Genomic DNA, 19,745 nt, shown 5'->3' on the forward strand with positions numbered 1-19,745 from the left:
ATACGCGACAAAATGTCATATGACCACTTCAAATCAGCTGTGAGAAGTTGCAAACTTCATTAGTTTCTCTTAGGAGTTTGTTTTGTTTGTTAGAGGATGCCTTTGCCCTCACCGGCATCACAAACTGTACAGATGAGGTAGTTAAAGGTAATGTACTTTTTAAAGTAATTTCCTTAACCCATGCTCGAGATCAATTCAACCAGTGACATGAGTATCAATGCCGGAGAAGTCACCGCCGTTTACACTGACCATGGGGCGGCTGAGGAGGACATGGGCAGCGAGACTACTCTTCTCCTGGGAAATGTAAGTGAGCAATCCGCCTCTAGCCAGGAATTAAGAGGAATCAGTTTAAGAATTTAGCTTACTCATTTGCATCCAGAGATTCTTTCTTTTTCTCACCCGTTTAGGTGCCCTGCTATGTTTTTCCACTACCACATCTAGGCAACTAAAATGTTATTGTATATAATATTTTATTATAGATGTATTTCCATCTAGTTAATATGAAAGTGAGAAAGTAAAATAGGAAGGGACCAGCTATTAAAAACAAGTCACATGCATAGTCTGTGAAATTCATGTAACATCTTTAGTTTCACTGTTGTGTCTTTTTGCCCTTTGAATACATGTGCATTCTCGTTTTAGGCTGTTTGGCATTACAAAGTCCAGATGTCACATGTTTTGACCATACTACAGTACAGGAGGGCAGTATGCAGCCATTTAAAATGTTTTTATTTTTCAAGCAGCAGATAGTGAGGACTGTATTTTCTTTTGAACTTTTGCGTTAAAGGATATTTTTTTCCCAGACCCACTATAAAGTGACTCCAAAGTCAATTTCAGAAGACTAATAATGGCCCCTAATAGGAGGTTAAGCGTACTTATAGATTATTGATGGCAGCTAAACAACAGACGTGTGGAGCACCACAGATGCCTTAGTACAGGAAAAATATGAAATACATCTATTAACTATGTACATTTAAATGTACTCTTTTACTTGGGTTATTGGTGCTGCTAGTAATAAACAAAATATAGGATCAGAATACACACAAAGTATACAATGGATTGTGAGCATATAAAATAATGGAAGGGATCTTAAAGCAGTGTGAGTAGACTTGCTGGTCTGTGTGGGACAGAAGGCCAGTTGTGTGGGCCACAGCATGGGGATGAAGGCTGTGTTCTGGGGGGGGGGTCATGATTAACAAGAGAGGTTTTCTGTGTCTGCTCATTTCCACATTTTTAGTTTTAGTTAATGATAACAACTCTGGTCAAGAATTGTTTCAAAATTCAAATGTCTGTTACAAACCATGACATACAACACTGAGTGTGCTTTGATATCTGCACACTTCATCTTCATGTTAGTCACTCCGATATTTAGCCGCCATTATATAATAATAGCACACTTCCTATCCACCACAATACAAATGGAACTTGGGCTTTACCAGATCAAATAACTTGTAGGTTAATACAGACTATCCTGCTGCTGTGAGTGGGACATTGACACCAGGGTTGTGGCTGGATCTCTCCAGGGTGCCCTCTGTTAGAGAGTTAATACCAAGCCAGGCCTCTTCCTCCATATACCCAGCTCTGGCAGCTGTCCTGGGGACTAAGGCCTTAACCCATTCCCCTACTCTCCCATTCCCTCACCACGTTCCATAGCAGTGTTCCCCATTGCAGTAGCACAGTGGGCCAATCATTGTTTAATTCACTTCCTTGATTAACTTTGAAATGTGCTGTAATTAATAGTGCTCCATTTCATAGGTCACTGTGTTATATAATTTCTTTGTTGATTGACCGAGCTCTCCTTATGCCATCTTTTTTCCCCTTCATTTTGTCTGATATTTCTCCAGAGGGCAGTGGAGCAGAGGGCTAAAGGGGCCTCGTTCACCTCCTCTGTCTTCAACCTGATGAACGCCATCATGGGCAGTGGCATCCTGGGCTTGGCCTATGCCATGGCCCACACAGGCGTCGTGGGTTTCTGGTGAGAACAACACACTGTACATAGAAACGCAGAGCTGCCATCTGGCTCCTCTATTAGGTCCTGCTTAGCTTTTTCCCTAGACGCTCCATGTCTCTCCCGCAATTTTATCAATTTACTCAACTGATCATTGTCTTTTGTTGTGTTTGAAGTCATGTGAGTTGTATTTATAGTGTACCATGTTGCTGTAACCCATGTCCTGCTTCTTATCGCTCCGTCTGCAGTATCCTTTTGCTGCTAGTGTCCTCTCTAGCTGCTTACTCTATAAATCTCCTGCTGAAGCTGTGTGATGAAACGGGTGAGCTGACCTTCAGATCTTAAACATCAGCATGATTTGATTAAACATCCACTGTGTAATGTGTATGAAGCTTGTTATAACAGATCTCTTAGTCAACATGGAATGAAATCACATTGTTAATCAGGTGAAGGTACACAGCATATCCTGAGTAGATTACTACCTGTATTGTCTAAAGAGTTGATTTTAGATAAGATATTAGTGGTGAGATGTATGGATCTAAGCCAATACCCTGGTATTTTTGCTCAATGTAATCCACAGAAGGATCCTTAGGAGGAAGTAATTAGCCTTTGTAATTTAGCCTTTGTGTCACATTTTGGTCTAATAAAATGGCCTACTTTCACCTGTTACTTCAGTACGCTAAATTGTTTTTGCTGGACCACGTAAGCAGAGCCGGCCAAGAAAAGCAAATGTCTCTTACTGAGTGACTGACTGACCCTTGTTAAATAGTGTAGTGGTTAGCGCCCCGGACTGCCAAACAACAGGTCCCGCGTTCTAACAGCAATCTTCAGCAGCTAGGCTATGTTATAGTAAGCCTAAACTAAAATAGTTTATGGTTATATTGCAACTATTTCTGGTGGGTACGCATTCGTGCATGCTTTTTGGGGTAATATAGGCTACATCACAAAAGAGTAGGGGTTTCCATGGTTCTCTCCTTTTACTTGACAGGTTTTTCATTTATTGTCACCTATATTGATAGTTATTGTATCAATGTCATTCATGAATGAAAGAGAAATGAACATTGTGCCATGAAATAAAATAGCTTTGGCAATGTAAAGTTCATCTTCAGTCTCGCTAGAAATTCCTCAGTTCTTATGACTATTCCAAGTACTAAGTTAGTAGATACTAGTAAGCCTATTATTACCTAATAAGCTGTTAAAACAGCCAGTGGCAAAAGCCACACAGTTCATAGACGCTATTTATGGTGGAGGTAAGCTTAATAAGAAACGTTAGTCAGTTTAACACAATGATTAATGGTGTCTAGCAAAATATTCAAACAATATGATCTAATTTTGAGACGCTATACCGACACTTCACTAATGTGTAGCTCTGTGGCGTAGTGGTAAAAGACACAGCCTCTCATCCAGGTTTGAATCCAGTGAGGGCAACAATATTCATCACTTCTAATTGCGGGCCCGCTGTGCTAGGCTTGCCTTGTTCATTTTATGGTTCTGTTGCCTGGTGGTGATTTCAGAGATGCTCAACTTCCTGTAGCTGAAATATTGAGCAGATATCTTACACTAGTCTGTCTTTAGGGGAAAACATGTCAGAACCCGCTGGTGGGACCGCTAGGGGGTGCAGATTCTCGTTATTTTTGTGTCTGAAAAGACACATTGGTGCAAGATAAATGCATATTTCTTTTGTCGGGCTAGTCATTGCCAAGAATCACCTGCTTGTGGTATAAACATATAACACTTTTTACATTTTTTATTTTATTTATTAATGTTAAAGGCTGGTTTTATTTTGAATCTCTTTATTGGAAATATGTTACATCTCTTTATAGTTCCTGCCATCTACCTGCTGATGATGATTGGTTGATGTTTCCATCTGTCTCCTGTAGGTATTAACACATATGAAGGGCTAGGGGGCAGAGCCTTGCAGAAGCCAGGCAAAGTGAGTCTGCATAACAAATCATATCAAGTCATGAATTAATCAAATTGTCGGGTTTTTATTAATGAGTCAGGAAGACATGAAGGCTGTCTTATCTGTTTTCAATTACTTTTTAGGTTCTTGTTGGAGTCACAATTCTCATCCAAAACATTGGAGGTAAGACCAGATTTACTTAGCTGCACATTATGTTTTCCTGAACGGAACATTTTAGCTCAAGTCGCTCTGGGTTAGAGCATCTGCTAAATAACTGAAATGTAAATGTTCTTCAACGCTGCATTCAACTGCTGCGTCCTTTACTGTATTTCCACTATCACATTTGGAACAGGTAACATGTTTACAGTCTGACCAGTGTGTCTCCGGGCAGGAGGGGGGCGGGGGTGACTTCTCATTTGACTAGTGTTTACTGCAGTCATACTGGGCCTCCTGCTGGAATCCAAAGTGCTGCTGCACTCCCTCTTCCCTGTGGCCATTTGAGTCCCTGATAACCTTTCACCCCCAGGCCCCTTCCATATGGGTCTGGAATACTAATTGATCTCTGATGGTGCCCCTCCTGTTCCCACCCCTCACTTTGAGGAGATACCTAATGGGAGCCCATTTCCCACTCCCCTCAGCCCTGCTTCTCACGCGGGTGGGGGCCGTGGTGATCCCCCTTGCCCGTTCATTAGCAGAGGAGCTGAGTGGATTATTATTGCTGTTCCCTGCAGTATGTTTGTGGCTGTCCCAGCGTGGGGGCGGTTTTTGACTGAGGGCCTACGTAGTGCCATGCCCCCCCACTGCATCCATCCACACCCCTGGCCCCCTTTTTATAAGGGTTGCAATTAGCCGCACTCTGGGTAAACACTCATCTACTCTGCCAAAAGCTGATGGGCCAATTGACCTTAATTACTTCATGGCCTAGGGCTTTCACAGACCCCCCTCTCCTAATGAGATGAAAGTGCCTTGCTGTTGTTAAGTACACCCTGTGTCCATATGGTACTTACATTCACACCCACAAAATTGAATTCTTCTTTGATTTGAACAATAATCTATTTAGGCTCACTGGCCTAATGTTTCAGAGTTGGAAGTATTTTCTCCTCTACCATGTACTGTATCTGCATCATACGCCTCTTAGGCTGCATTTACAACCATCATTCTTTCTTGTTTTGCCACTAATTGGTAATTTTGGCTAATCAGATGGGTCATCAGGTGTCATGACGTGTGTCAGAGTCCATATGGGTAATCCATTTCGTTCATGGTCTTAAGGCACAGATCTCTGCTCCAAACGTGTTAACTGTACTGTCAGGTTCTGAGAGAAGTGTGTTGCAATGTATTCACACTAGCCTGGCTGCTTGGATTGTTCACAAATCCATTCTGTGTTATTGAAAAGTTAAGAATTCCGTGTCAAAGTATAATCTAAAAAAAAAAAAAGAAAAGTGAGAATAATTTTTCATATGTTATTGTTTTTATATAAATAAATGACCCAAATCTGATTTGGACAAAATATTATAACATTGATTAAGAAGTGATGGATCGAAATAATGATCCTTTTTGAAGAATTTTCCATTGAAGTGGAATCTTTTTCCCACCAAAAATGACTGAAAATAGCAGGTTTTGCCCAGTAGATGCCACTGTTCCTGTTACTACTACACCTCTTTTCACATTTTGTTGTTTTATCAACATTTTTCAACTTTGGGTAAAGAAACAATAGTTTTTGCTTTTGTTGACAATAAATTGTAACCATTACAAATCAAGCCAGTCTTACATGAAGGCAGTTGAGTTTGATTTCAGAAAAGTGTTTCAAATGTTGACTCGCAACACCTAACATGACGCTAATGCAGCTAAGTTGAACCTAAAGCAAGTCGTCAATATATTCATGATAGAAAGGTGATGTCTGGTGCACCTTGTAACTATTCCTGACGTGTTAAGTTACTGCTAATTTGACTTGCAGTACTTCGCGTATTTACTTCCTAGCTGTAATGCCCTGTCCACGCGTCAAGGCTGCACTCAGCCAACAGCAACAACTGGCATGACCTCCCCTCACCTGGATGCAGCCTTTATCGCCACAGGAGTTTTAATCCAACCAATATCAAATCCAGTTTCACCCCAGTGCGTTCCGTTGTCCATCCATACACCTTTGGGAGCACTGAGCCAAATTGTGCCACCAAATGATGCTTGCCCCCTGGGCGCTGTTGGTATGTTGCAAAGCCGATTGGAACACGTGGCCACAATGCTGTACTGAGAGGAAGTGGCTTTAGACCAGTGGCCACTCGAGTCCTAGTCAGGCAAAAGCAAAACAAACTGTAGGAAATGATCACTGAGATGATTTATGACGTGCATCATGTGCACTCAAATATCTGTGAGTCATTCAAAGCCATCACCATATGGCCAAACGGATCACAGCTACCTGTTCCTCCTCTGTGCCGGCACCCAACCACTTGGGAGACACATACACTAAGATCAGTTAGACAGTGTGACAAGACTGGAACTCCCAGACTACCACCAACATGGGACATGCATCAGCAGACAAATGCTTTTTTAGGAGATTGGTGTTATAATCCCAATTGAAGACCTTGGATGAACCAGATCCTGCACATAAGAATTCAGTGTTGTTATTAGGAGGCATCGTAATTGTGGATTTATTTGAGTTACTCTTTAAACTGTTGGGGTTTCAGGAGTTTTCAGGACTTAACACATTCTATGTTTGCCCAATTCCAATACCCAAAGCAAATGCTTAATTGCAGTGCTCGAATGTTAATAATTTTAGTAGCTGTGTATATGATCAATTGAAAAGTGAAATGCTTGACATTTGTTAGACAGTTATCAATGCCCTTTCTAAGCAACACTAACTACAATATGGTAATAAACGAGTTCCAACAATTCTGCAATCAGTGCAAGGACTGAAAGTGTTCACAAAACTGAATTTGTGAAAAGGATTTAGGGAAGGTGAACTAGCACCAGAATCAAGGAACCTGACAACAAGATGTCAGTTGTCAGACAGAAGATGCTACAGATTCAAGAAATGTCGTTTTGGATTAAGTGCAACTGAGGCCTACCTGAAAGACATGTTAATGCTTTGCAAAATACAAGGTTTAGTTTGTTACTGGGACAATGTTTTTCTTTTGGTGAATTTGAATGTAAATAATATTTTAATCCTGAATATCAATCCTCAGAGGACTCCCATTAACCATGGAATAGGGCTTATTTGGACTAAAGCAGATTGAAATCCTTTAACATATAGTCAGGGCTTCAAATCAGACCCACAGAAAGTGAAGTGAACAAGCCAATTGCTGATGCATGCCATTCCCTAACTTCTAAGAAGTGAAGATGTTCTAAGAGAGGGCAAGAAGCTATTGGATGCACATACGCAGTAAAACTGATAAGTTAAACAGTATGAGAAAGTGCTTTCAGTTTGCATAAAATATGTACTTCCCAGAAAGAAGGTCAAAACTGCCTGCTGAGGATTTACAACAATACAACAGACACTTACTGAAGCTATTGACTCATGATGGACATGCAAGACCAGCCACTGGTGCTATTGACTCATGATGGACCTGCAAGACCAGCCACTGGTGCTATTGACTCATGATGGACATGCAAGACCAGCCACTGGTGCTATTGACTCATGATGGACCTGCAAGACCAGCCACTGGTGCTATTGACTCATGATGGACATGCAAGACCAGCCACTGGTGCTATTGACTCATGATGGACCTGCAAGACCAGCCACTGCAACAAAACCCAGAAGTAAACTTCTAATTGACTTAGTGAGACCATTAAATAATGGATTCATAGTCACTGAACATTATATTTCTTAGCCAAAAGCAGTTATTGTATCTGAAATTCTTGGGACCAGGATTCCTCTGACATTTGTCTGAAGAACACCTTAAGAACACCCAAGGAAGAGGTAGTGCTGGAAAGAGAATCTCCCAAAGATTTGAATGCATTGCTGAACAGCTGTTCATGCCTAAGGGGAGCAAACAGCCTTTCTTTTGTTTTGAAGAGACATTTGTAAAAGTTGCCAAAAACTGAAAAGTCATTCCAGAACTGCTGATTAACACCCTGTTAACCTTGGATCTTCAGAAGACATCTGGGTAAAACCAAGCTGAGGACATATCTTGTGGAACTATGGACAGTCTCAAATTACCGGAGTTTACCAAAAATGGTAGAGTTGGCAGATGGCCAATGTTTAATAAGGACCTGTGAAAAGGTCTGAAATAAAAAACGGATACAAGATTTGTATCAGTAGTTAGATATTTTCAATTTGTCTGATATTATGGTAGTAAAGAAAATTGCTTAGAAAACTGATAATCTTATGCTTTCAGTTTCAGTAAAATATTTAATTAGCAAATTGCTGTTACAGATGTTAGAAACTGGGATATAATTGTATTGTTAACGTTACAGACAATTCTGACAGGGGAAGGGATATAGCTGATTAGACATGGGCTAGACACGATTACGAATAACCTGCCATTGATAAGGAGGCTGTGACTGAAATGAGGGAACTTTAATGGTTCTGAACTAGGAAACATACATGCTAGTTGTCATTAAAACTAGTTTAAAAAGAGAACCAGAGAGTCTGAAAATACACTTTTTAAGGCAGCATCCTACTTCTGTGGGTGTCTGGGCGTCTGGCTGTGTGGCCAGGGTGTTATTGAAAGTCCTTTCTAATGGAAACAATTAGTGGATCAGTAGGAATTAGGGTCCAGGTTAGTTTAAAGGAGACCAGCCCCAGGGCAAGCTGTTTTTGGTCCCAGACACTGGCTCCATTTGCCCTTCTCACTGCTGCTCTCTCATATTAGGGATAGGCAGATTGACCCACAGGAAGTGACCTAAATCCCAGCCTCTGATTGGCTGTCAAAAGAGTTTGGGTGAGAGTGAGGGGCGGGAGGGGGAGAAATACCTGGATTAGCGTCAGGGATCATTATATTTAGCATTCCTTCCCTCTCCATTGTGGCCGCCCTGACAAGGCTACTGCTATGGGAACATCTGCATAGCGTCTGAAGCTCAGCGCAGCCGTTTCAGCCCGGGTGATCCCCAGAGTCTGCCCCACCTCTGTCCACCCCGGAGGTATGGGGTCTGTTATTCTAAACCTGTGTCTGATGCTGTGTCTGGTCTGTCCGTGTTTGTGGTTGGTTCAGCGTATTTGACTGGGTTTGGTCTTGTGTTTACGGGTGTGTTAATGTGTTTACGTTCCATTAATTACTTCTCCTGAAGGTCCGCCTCTGTTGATATTCCTCCCCAGCCATGTCGTCATACATGTTCATATCTGTTGAAATTCCTCCCCAGCCATGTCGTCATACATGTTCATATCTGTTGATATTCCTCCCCAGCCATGTCGTCATACATGTTCATATCTGTTGAAATTCCTCCCCAGCCATGTCGTCATACATGTTCATATCTGTTGATATTCCTCCCCAGCCATGTCGTCATACATGTTCATCTTGAAAACCGAGCTTCCGGCAGCCATAAGCAGTTTCCTGAGCCCAGAGACATCGGGGTATGCATACACTTCCTGCATTATCAATTAAAATGAGTAGAACTTCATTGAAACATATAACTGCCTACTTACATAAAGCCATTCCCGCTGTGGTACGTGCCTGATCTATAGCAGTTATTTCCGTCCATATGGGACATTAACAATGACGTGACTGACACTGGTAAAACAGATTGGATCAGATAACAAACATGAAACATAACCTGCACCTGGCCAGGCATCAGAAATTCACCAAACCAGTGTTCACTAATGCCGTGTCTAGCAGGACTTGGAGGGAAGGCTCAGTGTGGTGTTGTTTAACGTGGAGCCACAGTGGAGGAAATGTAGCTCGGACTAAGAGAAAAGTATTCATCAAACCCCGTCAGCACCCGGTGTCCTGTCCTTCATTTGGGTCTGGCTGCCTGTGCAAATGTACCCCTTCCTCCCCTGGACTCTTTGAGAACAGCCCACGGAGAAGCCCAAGGCCAAGAATGTAACTTCTATCGCTTTATTATCAGCCACACTGAACTAGGCGAGAGCTGTGGCTGGTCCTGGCCCAATCTGTCAACATCTGACTCTTCCACTCACAGCTGCTTTGTATTACAGGCTCTCCTTCAGCCCAAATCTTTCACACATGTTCCCCGGAATCAGAGCGATACAACGGGATATCAGTTTTGCCATTCTAATTACGGCCTACGCTGAGGGAAACAAAACAGTGCTGTTAATGAGCGGCTTTGGGATGTTAACACACATACTGAAGCCCATTAAACACTAAATAAGCCAGTTGATTTCAATTAAAATGCATTTCCTCTTTGCGGTCTCATTTATCTTGGTATCCAAAAGTGAAACACAGTCAGTCGAGGTCTTTTCGGGAGCCTCCGGGTTGTGTCCGTAGGCATTTCCGACCTGTCTGATGTAACTGAATGGGCCCTTGTTGTAGGCTGCTGCCAGATCAAGGTGGGGTCATGGACAGCTGGGATTGGTTTGCGCTGCTCTGACCAGATTCATGCTCATCCGTGACACTTGGATGATCATGAATCATTGGAGTTGATTGGAGATGGACTCCTTGACACAATTAGTCAAAACACAGTGTCCCATTCTGTGGCTTGTCATACCATGAAACGTGACAGTGTCCTCTCTTCACCCTCTTCATTGAGTGTCCCAACCCGAGTGGACCCCCCCCCCCCGGTAACCAGTGGCGATATTTGGACAGTTGACAGACGTAGTTAAGGTGAAACCAGATGAAAAGGTTAAGCCCTGAACTGAACCGCGTTTTGCCCGATTCTCCGAGGTCAGTGAGGGGTTAGATTGGAGCGGGACAGGCGTTGGAGTTTGTGTCAAAGGGGTTGTCTACATGGCTTCCAGTTAAGGACCGTCCATTCAGGGGGATGGTACTATAGTAACCCAGGAGCTGTGAAGCTGTCAAACACGGGTCACTTGGTGTTGATGTTGTCAGAGCAGGTGCTGCCGATACTGGAGCCCCATAAACAGTCCTGGAGCCAGTCTGCCCTGATCCCACACTGCGTTCCACCCTCCCTCCCCCGCCACAGATCCCCACCCCAGTCAGCCTGCATGCCTTCCACATGTGTCACCCCTTCGTCCACCCCCCCCCCCCCCCCCCCCCCCGAATGAACCGCCAAGGCTATCCCCCAGCAAAGGAAAATATTATTCGCCCTCAGAAAAAAGCCTGTGAGTGAAATCTGGTCCCATCTGACAGAGCGACAGAACGTTTGCATGTGAATTACATAATTGTTATGGTTTGCGAGAGCTAAAGCCCTTAAGTTATACCACATGATGAGACCGTCTCGCTGCGTTTGAGCAAGAAATGGAGACAAATTTCCAAGGCTAGTCCGTTCCAGGAGCGAGGGATCCAGCGGGAGAGAGATTCATCATCATAAGATCCATGTGGATCTGTCTATAAAAATAGTAACCCAAATCTGTTTCCCTCTGTCATCATCCTCTGTGTCTTTGTAGGGGGGCTTGGTATGCAGATGGCAGGACGTTGCTGATTCTGGTGACGGTGTGTGTGGTTCTGCCTCTGGCTCTGCTGCCCAGGATCGGTGAGTGACCCGGTCTGGTCTTGTCTTCTCACCTTCTATGCCCTGGGTTTTAAGGCCGTGTATGTCACTCCTTCCCCCTCTAGGTTTCCTGGGTTACAGCAGCAGCCTGGCATTCCTCTTCATGCTTTTCTTCACAGTGGTGGTGAGTGTAGTAGCAGTCTAATACCTCTATAGGTTGACCTGAGAAGAAGGAATTATCAGACCTGTTAATTTTCTTCTGTAACTGATATGTAACCGATATGTCCTGGTGCTTGTCTTGCAGGTTGTGGTCAATAAATGGGCCATTCCCTGCCCTCTTCCAAGCAATGTGACCCACAACCAGGTAACAACCACGTTATGAACTGCCCTTATCCCACAGTCACTTAATCACATGCTCTCAAACACACACTTGCTCATTTTGACTACACAACAAATTGAAATGAACATATTCTACCTTATTGTAATTTGTAACATATATATTTTACAAAAATCCATGACGAAGATTCAAAAGGTAATGCATTTCATAAGAAACATGACATAGGGACAAATATGCGTTAAATATTATACGTCTACCCCTTAGGCCTGGTTGTAGGATTGGGCTTGAATCCCGGTTGTAGGATTGGGCTTGAATCCCGGTTGTAGGATTGGGCTTGAATCCCGGTTGTAGGATTGGGCTTGAATCCCGGTTGTAGGATTGGGCTTGAATCCCGGTTGTAGGATTGGGCTTGAATCCCGGTTGTAGGATTGGGCTTGAATCCCGGTTGTAGGATTGGGCGTGAATCCCGGTTGTAGGATTGGGCGTGAATCCCGGTTGTAGGATTGGGCGTGAATCCCGGTTGTAGGATTGGGCGTGAATCCCGGTTGTAGGATTGGGCGTGAATCCCGGATTACATTTCAGTGGGAGGCTTTGGTGGCTGACTGACTCAGTCATTTATGATGATGACCAGAGAACGTTGCACAGTGATTGGTGCCAGTCCTGGAGTGGAAGTACCGTAGAATGCATATAACTTGTACCTGTGACCTTGCCAGTACCCGGAAGACTTTCACAATTTATATAAGGAAGCACTACTCCTTCATTGTACCCAGTTACGGCTTTGGGTCCATTTCACATTAATGTGGTTTGGTATACTCTCTACCATAGGCTGTGGAATTCAATCCACCCCAAAGACACTTGTATTTTTAGCCAACATTAAGAACTTCTCTCGTAAATAAACATTGAAAGGGCTTTAACATTCCTGCATTTTCTATGTTAATTTGAACAGATATCAAATACCACGGAATCCGATTGTACACCCAAACTCTTCGTCATTTCCAGTAAGGTATGTATGCGTGGTCTTAACTTGTCTCCATCAGCCCTCCATCAACCCTACGTATTTAACAGTCAGCTCTTTTGGAGCTTTAGTAAATGGCACCGTCTGTCTGTAGTCGTTACTTTGTCGCTGTCAGCGGTGACATTATTCAATCATTAAGAGTGCAGGACTGTGCAATGTATGGAATACCATATTCACCAGCACTAAGTCCCACCAGCAGCTGCCACTCCATGTGTGAATAAGCCTAAACTATTAATCATGTATGTGTTTGTGGGAGGGGGGAATAGTGTGCAGGATTGCATGGCGCACCAGGTTCAGACACCATAATATATTACTGCCAATAGTACGATGTATTTATATGTTCTACATCTGTCTAAAACCCTCTGATCTGAAAACTTCTCAGATCGAGTAATGACTATTATTATTACTATGACACACACACACACACACACACACACTGCCCCTCTCCTCCTTGGGTAACGGTATATGTTGCTAAGGTGTTAATGATGACAGTGTGCTAAATGACTGATGTGTGTTTCAGAGTGCCTACACCATCCCTACCATGTCCTTCTCATTCCTCTGCCACACTGCTGTGCTGCCCATCTACAGTGAGCTGGACCGGTCAGTACCCTGCCTGCCTTTCTGCCTGCCAGTCTGTACCTGCCTGTCTGTCTGCCACGGCCCATCTACATCATCCTACTGTACTCAGCATACTGTACTGCATCATTACTACATCATTACTCCCTCTGCCTGAGCAAGAATTCCCCATGTTCACTCTGTGTAGTTGTTAACCAGGCAACGGACATCCAGTAACACACAATTCTGATCCTCCCTGACTAGATCTCTCTGCACACTGGCCGTGCGGGCCAACTGCTAGGGCAGCTAGCATGTCTCCTCCTTTTATCGTGTAGTATCGTGTTCTCTGCAAATCATGTCCAAATGTATTTTGAATTGATGAATCCCTCTCCTGATGTGTGGCTAGGCCTACCAGGAAGAGGATGCAGAATGTGACCAACGTGAGCATCTCGCTGAGCTCGCTGCTCTACCTGATCTCTGCTCTGTTCGGCTACCTCACCTTCTACGGTAAGACAGAGCCCGGCAGCTGCCTGACCGGACAAGCTCTAGTCAAATTTACTGGTTTGTTTTGTTTGACCAGTCGCACACTGCTTCCTCCGTCCGACAGGTCACGTGGACACGGAGCTGTTGCTAGGCTATAATGCGTACCTGCCGCGTGATGTGTTGGTGATGACTGTGCGTTTGGCCGTCCTCCTGGCTGTGGTGCTCACGGTGCCCCTCATTCACTTCCCTGTTAGTACTACTACAGATCTCACTGTCCGCTGATCTCATACCACCAGATTAGTCAGGACTTTCATTCTGCTAAAATTAATAAGAAAGAATGAGACACAACCCTGTTTAAAAAAAACAAAAAACAAACTTGGAATGCTGCATAAAATGTAAATAAAAAAACCGAATGGAATGATGTGCGAATCATTTAAACCCTATATTCAATAGAAAATAGCACAAAGACAACATATCAAATGTTGAAACTGAGACATTTGGTTTCTTGAAAAATATATGCCCAGTTTGAGTTTGATGCCAACAACAGAAAAGTTGGGACAGAGGCAACAAAAGACTGGAGAAGTTGTGTAATCCTAAACCAGAAAAGAATCCAGGCAAGCCTAGTTCAGCTGGCCCACAACTAAAAGTGGTAAACATTGTTGCCCTCACTGGATTTGAACCCTGGTCTCCTATATGAGAGGCTGCATCTTTAACCACTCCGCCACAATGCTGTACATAGGATCAGTCGCTAGACACATTTAAGCATTGTGTTAAACTGACTAACATTTCTTATTAAGATTACCTCCACCATATATAGCATCTATGAACAGTGTGGGTTTTGCCACTGGCCATTTTAACAGCTTATTAGCCAGTAATAGGCTTGCTAGTATCTGCTAACTTACCAATTAAAAATAGTTGTAAGAATTGAGCAATTGCTAGCAAGACTAAAGCTATTTCATTCCATGTCAATTGAAAAGACGAGAGATTCGTGGAAACCCCTACTCTTTCACTGCCCATTGGGTTTTGATAAAGCCTATAATGCCCAAAAAGCATGCACAGATGATTACTTCAAAAACGCACCAGAAATAGTCAGACTAACTGTGAACATTTTTATTTTAGACTTACTATAAGGCAGCTACTGAAGGTTGTAGCCAGCAAAGTTTTCGTCTGTCAGGAACAAATCGTGAAGCATAATTTGTATCGAACGCGGGACTTACTGGTTGCAGGTCGGCTTCTCTAATCACAACGCTGTTTAACCGGGGCGGTGGGTTGGCAAAAACTAAACCTGGTGGAATATCGCACTGCTAATTAGGTCAATTGGCAACCGGTCAGTAACATGATTAGGTAATTAAAGATCATTCCAGACAGGATGGGTCTGTCAGAAGTGAGGATGGGGAGAGTTTGGGGATCTCCACTATGGTACGTGATATCATTAAAAGATTCAGAGAATCCGGGAAACCAGTATTGGATGTCCGTGGTCTTTTGACCCTAGGACCGCACCACATTAATACAGACAGGATTCTGTAGTGGACATCACTGTATGGAACACTTCCAAAAACCATTGTCTGTGAACACTAGTCGCTGCGTCCACAAATGCAAGTGGAAACTCTACCATATATAAACAAGATCCAGAACCGCCTTCTCTGGGTCCAAGGTCATTTTCAGATGGAGTGAAGCGAAGTAGAAAACTGCCCTGTGGGTGTGACAAATCAACATTTTAAATTGGACATTAGTGCACATGACATGGGTGACTTGCACATATGTGAAGGCACCGTTAATACTGAACCATATATACAGGTTTTGGAGCAACATACGCTGCCATTTTTTAAAATGTGTTGCTGTCTGTGCGTGCGTGCGTGTGTGTGACTTATCACAGTACCATCTTTCATCAAGTACAGTTGTGTTTTTGCTCTGAACCAGTCCTGTCTGTCCTTCAGGCCCGTAAGGCGATTATAATGCTGTTCTGTGGTGATGGTGCCTTCTCCTGGGTCCATCACATCTTCTCCACTCTACTGATCCTGGCTGTGGTGATGGTGCTGGCCATCTTTGTCCCTGACATCAGGAATGTGTTTGGGGTTGTGGGTATGTCCTGTCGTTGCATTAATAGTGGGGGCAGGGATATTCGGGGGGGACATCTGTATATTAGGACTGTGTCAGCTTAATGGATTTTAAATAGTTGGTTAATGGTGACAGAGTAATTTATATGTTGCTTTGGCAGGTTGAGGATAACATACTATACTGTTTGGTTTCAACCCTGAATGTTAAATGGCTTTAACCAGTGGTATACATGACCAAATACCGCAGGTATGATAAAAACCAAGTTATTTCTTACTGCATCGGTAGCCAGTTTAGAATTGTAATAAAGTACCTCAGGGTTTGTGGTATTTGGTCAATAAACCATGGCTAAAATATAGTGGCCATATACCAAACCGCTGGCCAAAGTATTTAGGTTTGTCCAGAGCTGGTGATGTTTACTTCCTGTGTATCTTCCAGGATCCACCACATCTACCTGCCTGCTGTTTGTGTTCCCTGGGATGTTCTACCTCCGGCTCAGCAACCAGCCACTCAGGTCTCTGGAGTCTATCGGGGTGAGAGCATACTTCCCGAAATGTGAAAGGCTGAATGTTTTCTCTCTAACATTTTCAGATCGCTGCAGAAAAAAGAATTACAAAAACATTACATCCAATTTTTTTAGTTTTTTTAACACTACATTCACTGTGTGTAGCACATGATCAGTAACACGGTCTCCTCCCTGTGCCTGGCAGGCGGTGAGCCTGATGGTCTTCGGGCTTTTTGTGGGTCTGCTCAGTCTGAGTGTCATCGTGGTCACCTGGGTACAGAACCCCTGAGTGGGACCACCGGACCAGAACAGCCACACAGCTGCTTCATGGTGCCTCACGGTAGAATGATGCCAAACTCAACAGAATTGTGTAATAATGATGTAGTAATAAGTGATAACGATAATGGACGCACAACAGAGTGGTAAGACCTGGTTTGGACGTCTTACTGGCTCTTTTCTGTGGAGTTCCGTAACATGCATCGACAAGGCTACACAACAGGACCACCTTGACCATAAAACTGGACCATATAACCACCAAACAGGGCTATATGACCATAATCATGGCTCTGCATTCCTGAGACTGTGTAATACCCTCATACCTTCCCCGTGTATACATGTACCTTTCAGCTGGATACTGGGTTTAGAGGGACTTTTATTTTACCTTTGGAGAGTGAATGTGGTAATGTTGGTATGGGACTGTGCTTTTTATGCTTTCATTTTAAAATGGCTTTTAAACGCCCTAATTATAATTGGTTTTACCTTCTTTTTACTTAGGGACATGCAAATAGGCATCCCCAAAACCACGTTTTACCTAGGTTAAACCTGGCTAGTTATAATGAGCCTGGCCTCTCTGGGATTGACAGTGTTTGATAGTTCATGTTTATTTATTTTAAAGGTCTGTGTTGGAAATTGATAGCGTTTCAGCAATGGTTATTAGTTTATTACTGCTTTAATCATATTCTGTGTATATCTTTGTATAGCTTAGATGCTTGGAATGTTCAACATTTGACCTATTGGTTGCATTTCAGAATGATGTGCATGTATTGCTTACAAAAACAAACCCTGAAGCATTTGTTCATGAAGTTAACTTTCAGATGCTATATAATATAACATACTTGAAAGTACAATCTGCAGATATTGTGAAAAATATATTGTGCCATTTACATTACAATATACTGTTGATCATTTAATTCCATGTAATGCGGCAGCTATGTTTTTGGATTGTAGTATTAGTGATAAAGGCACCAAATTAAGCACACATCTAAAACAGTCCTACATTTTTTGCTGTTCTGGCTAAAGCTTCCAGTGTCATGGACCAATCTGAACATTTTGATGGTTTTTGAGATCTATGCATTATCATGGAAGTCTAAGGTCTAAGATGCATTCACTTACTTGAATGTTGTACTGAACTAAATAATTCCCCAAAACAGTCTTACATTTTCTAGAAAATAGCTTTGAGTTATATTTGCTCCCATTGGATGAGGGTGGCTTGAAGCAATGAGTTAATGGCAATATCCACGTTGACCATGTTCCCATAATCCAACTTCCATCTTTTCTTTTCAAATGTTCATTCAGTTTAGCATGGTTTTATTTCAATTAATTGTACAGAACTTAAAAAAGACCTGAATGCTGATTCAGACTAACAGAGGAAGAACTCTCTAGGAGTAGCATAGTGTTTGGCTGAAACCAGGAGTTTGTGTCGCTAGTCTGACATTTATTTTTATTTTTTATAATTGTCCTGTAAATGCTCTACACAAACACTCCTTATTATTGGTAAAACAACAACAACATGACACCTCTCTGCCTGGACACTTGAAATCAGTAGAGATGTCTGAATGAATCCTAGGTGGGACAAAAACCAGAGGCCTCAAATTGTCTGAAGCAAAGTATACGTTTCAATAACTAATGTTGTATGTCTCTTTTGGTCTCCTGCTGACATCCATTTGTCTTATTCCCTGAAGTGTTTAAGTGGATTTTCTATGGGCAGTGATTGGATAAAATACAGAAAACTCTGTTGAATTTTTACTACTACTCAAATCAAATCACAGAAATCTCCCTGTCCAGATAATATTTTTAATGGTTTTTTAAAATTTTTATTATGCAGGCATTTAATTCCCTAATTTTAGATTTCGGTAATGATTAATACATTGTTCAAAAAGCGATAGTGAGCTGAGCTTTCCCACTGATGCTGCACTTTCTGATGACCAATTATCAGACCTCAAAAAGGCCATTTAAATTTTACATATCTATATATCTCTCTATCACACACACACTAGAACCAATGTTTCCCATCTGTAATCAGTGTACTCCGTAAAGATACACTTTTTTTGTCGTGGTCCCAGACCAGCACACCTGATTCATGTGGCCAATTATTCATCAAGCCCTCAATGAGTTGAATCAGGTGACTTTAAGGCCACAAGAAAGATGTGCTTGTTGGACTAGAGAACTACGGCTGGGAAGCTATTCTTTAGACCATCTCAGATGGTTTGATGAAGTGACCTGGTAATATAACATTAAAATGCCTATCAATGTAAATGTGCAATATGCAATTGTATTATACTGTATGATCAATTTGGTGTACTGTAAAATATGAAATTGCCAAAGTTTAATGTTAAATAAAAGGGAAGTTGTGATCTGTTTAATTTACTTTGGTCTTTTAATTGAGGACTTGTGTGTTCTCTTAGTGTGGAATGATAATCAGTCTGGCGTGTTGTATGTGCATGTGTGTGATTGACAGCCCCAGTGTTGACATTGGGCGAACTATACAGTGTAGTGTTGGGGGTCTCTGTCTAATGAAAGCCAAATGTCCAGTCACTTTCCAATCATGATGCTGTTTAAATTGTCTCTCTGGACCCTCTGACCACTCCACTGCTGCTTCTAATCTGAGGAATTAGGCACACTGGTTCCCCTCCCCAGGCAGAGCAGGAGGCCGCCCACGCCTCACACCCCCAACCAGGGCCCTAATCCAGGAAATCCCCACCGCCCCCCCAGTACCCCGCAGGATGTGCATGGCACAGGGAGACGGCCTACTGATGCAGAAAAATAACATGGGGGATCTTTTGTCAGGGAGGACGTGGTGTGAGTCATTGCAGAACTATTCTGGTAGGTCTTTGCGCATTGAGCTCATGTGGTTTAATTCTTGTCCACCCCAGCAGTGAGGAGTCCATCGCTCTCTGACAGGCTTCACACCAAAAAGGATGTCCTATTTGGTCTTTAGAGAACATACACACTCCACATCCTCCCATTGCCCCCCGTCACAAATGTATGACTTACAGAGTTTGGCTGATAAAATGGTAAAGTAATCATTTGTGTCATTTCCCTGCAGTGGTTGCATAGAGAGGCTCTAAGGTAAATCACTGCAGTAGAAACAGATTTTTTAAACCGTAACAGATATAAGTAGTACAGATCATTGTTATCTGTCAGCACTGTCGGACCGGACACAGGTTTCCA

General features: G+C 42.7%; 1 protein-coding gene across 1 annotated transcript; it reads left to right on the forward strand.

Moving 5' to 3' along the window:
- Positions 1-12: 12 nt before the first annotated feature.
- slc38a6 (solute carrier family 38 member 6) lies at positions 13-18,934 on the forward strand. The gene is made up of 16 exons (XM_010878822.4): positions 13-303; positions 1,842-1,972; positions 2,194-2,267; positions 3,826-3,878; positions 3,992-4,031; positions 9,273-9,351; positions 11,302-11,387; positions 11,471-11,529; positions 11,650-11,709; positions 12,629-12,685; positions 13,218-13,297; positions 13,659-13,759; positions 13,860-13,984; positions 15,673-15,817; positions 16,229-16,323; positions 16,501-18,934. Exons 1-16 carry the CDS (start codon positions 181-183, stop codon positions 16,582-16,584), a joined length of 1,392 nt encoding a protein of 463 aa, XP_010877124.2. The 5' UTR covers positions 13-180; the 3' UTR covers positions 16,585-18,934.
- Positions 18,935-19,745: the final 811 nt, after the last annotated feature.

The sequence above is a fragment of the Esox lucius genome, chromosome 15 (genome assembly GCF_011004845.1).
Source record: "Esox lucius isolate fEsoLuc1 chromosome 15, fEsoLuc1.pri, whole genome shotgun sequence".
Lineage (NCBI taxonomy): Eukaryota > Metazoa > Chordata > Actinopteri > Esociformes > Esocidae > Esox > Esox lucius.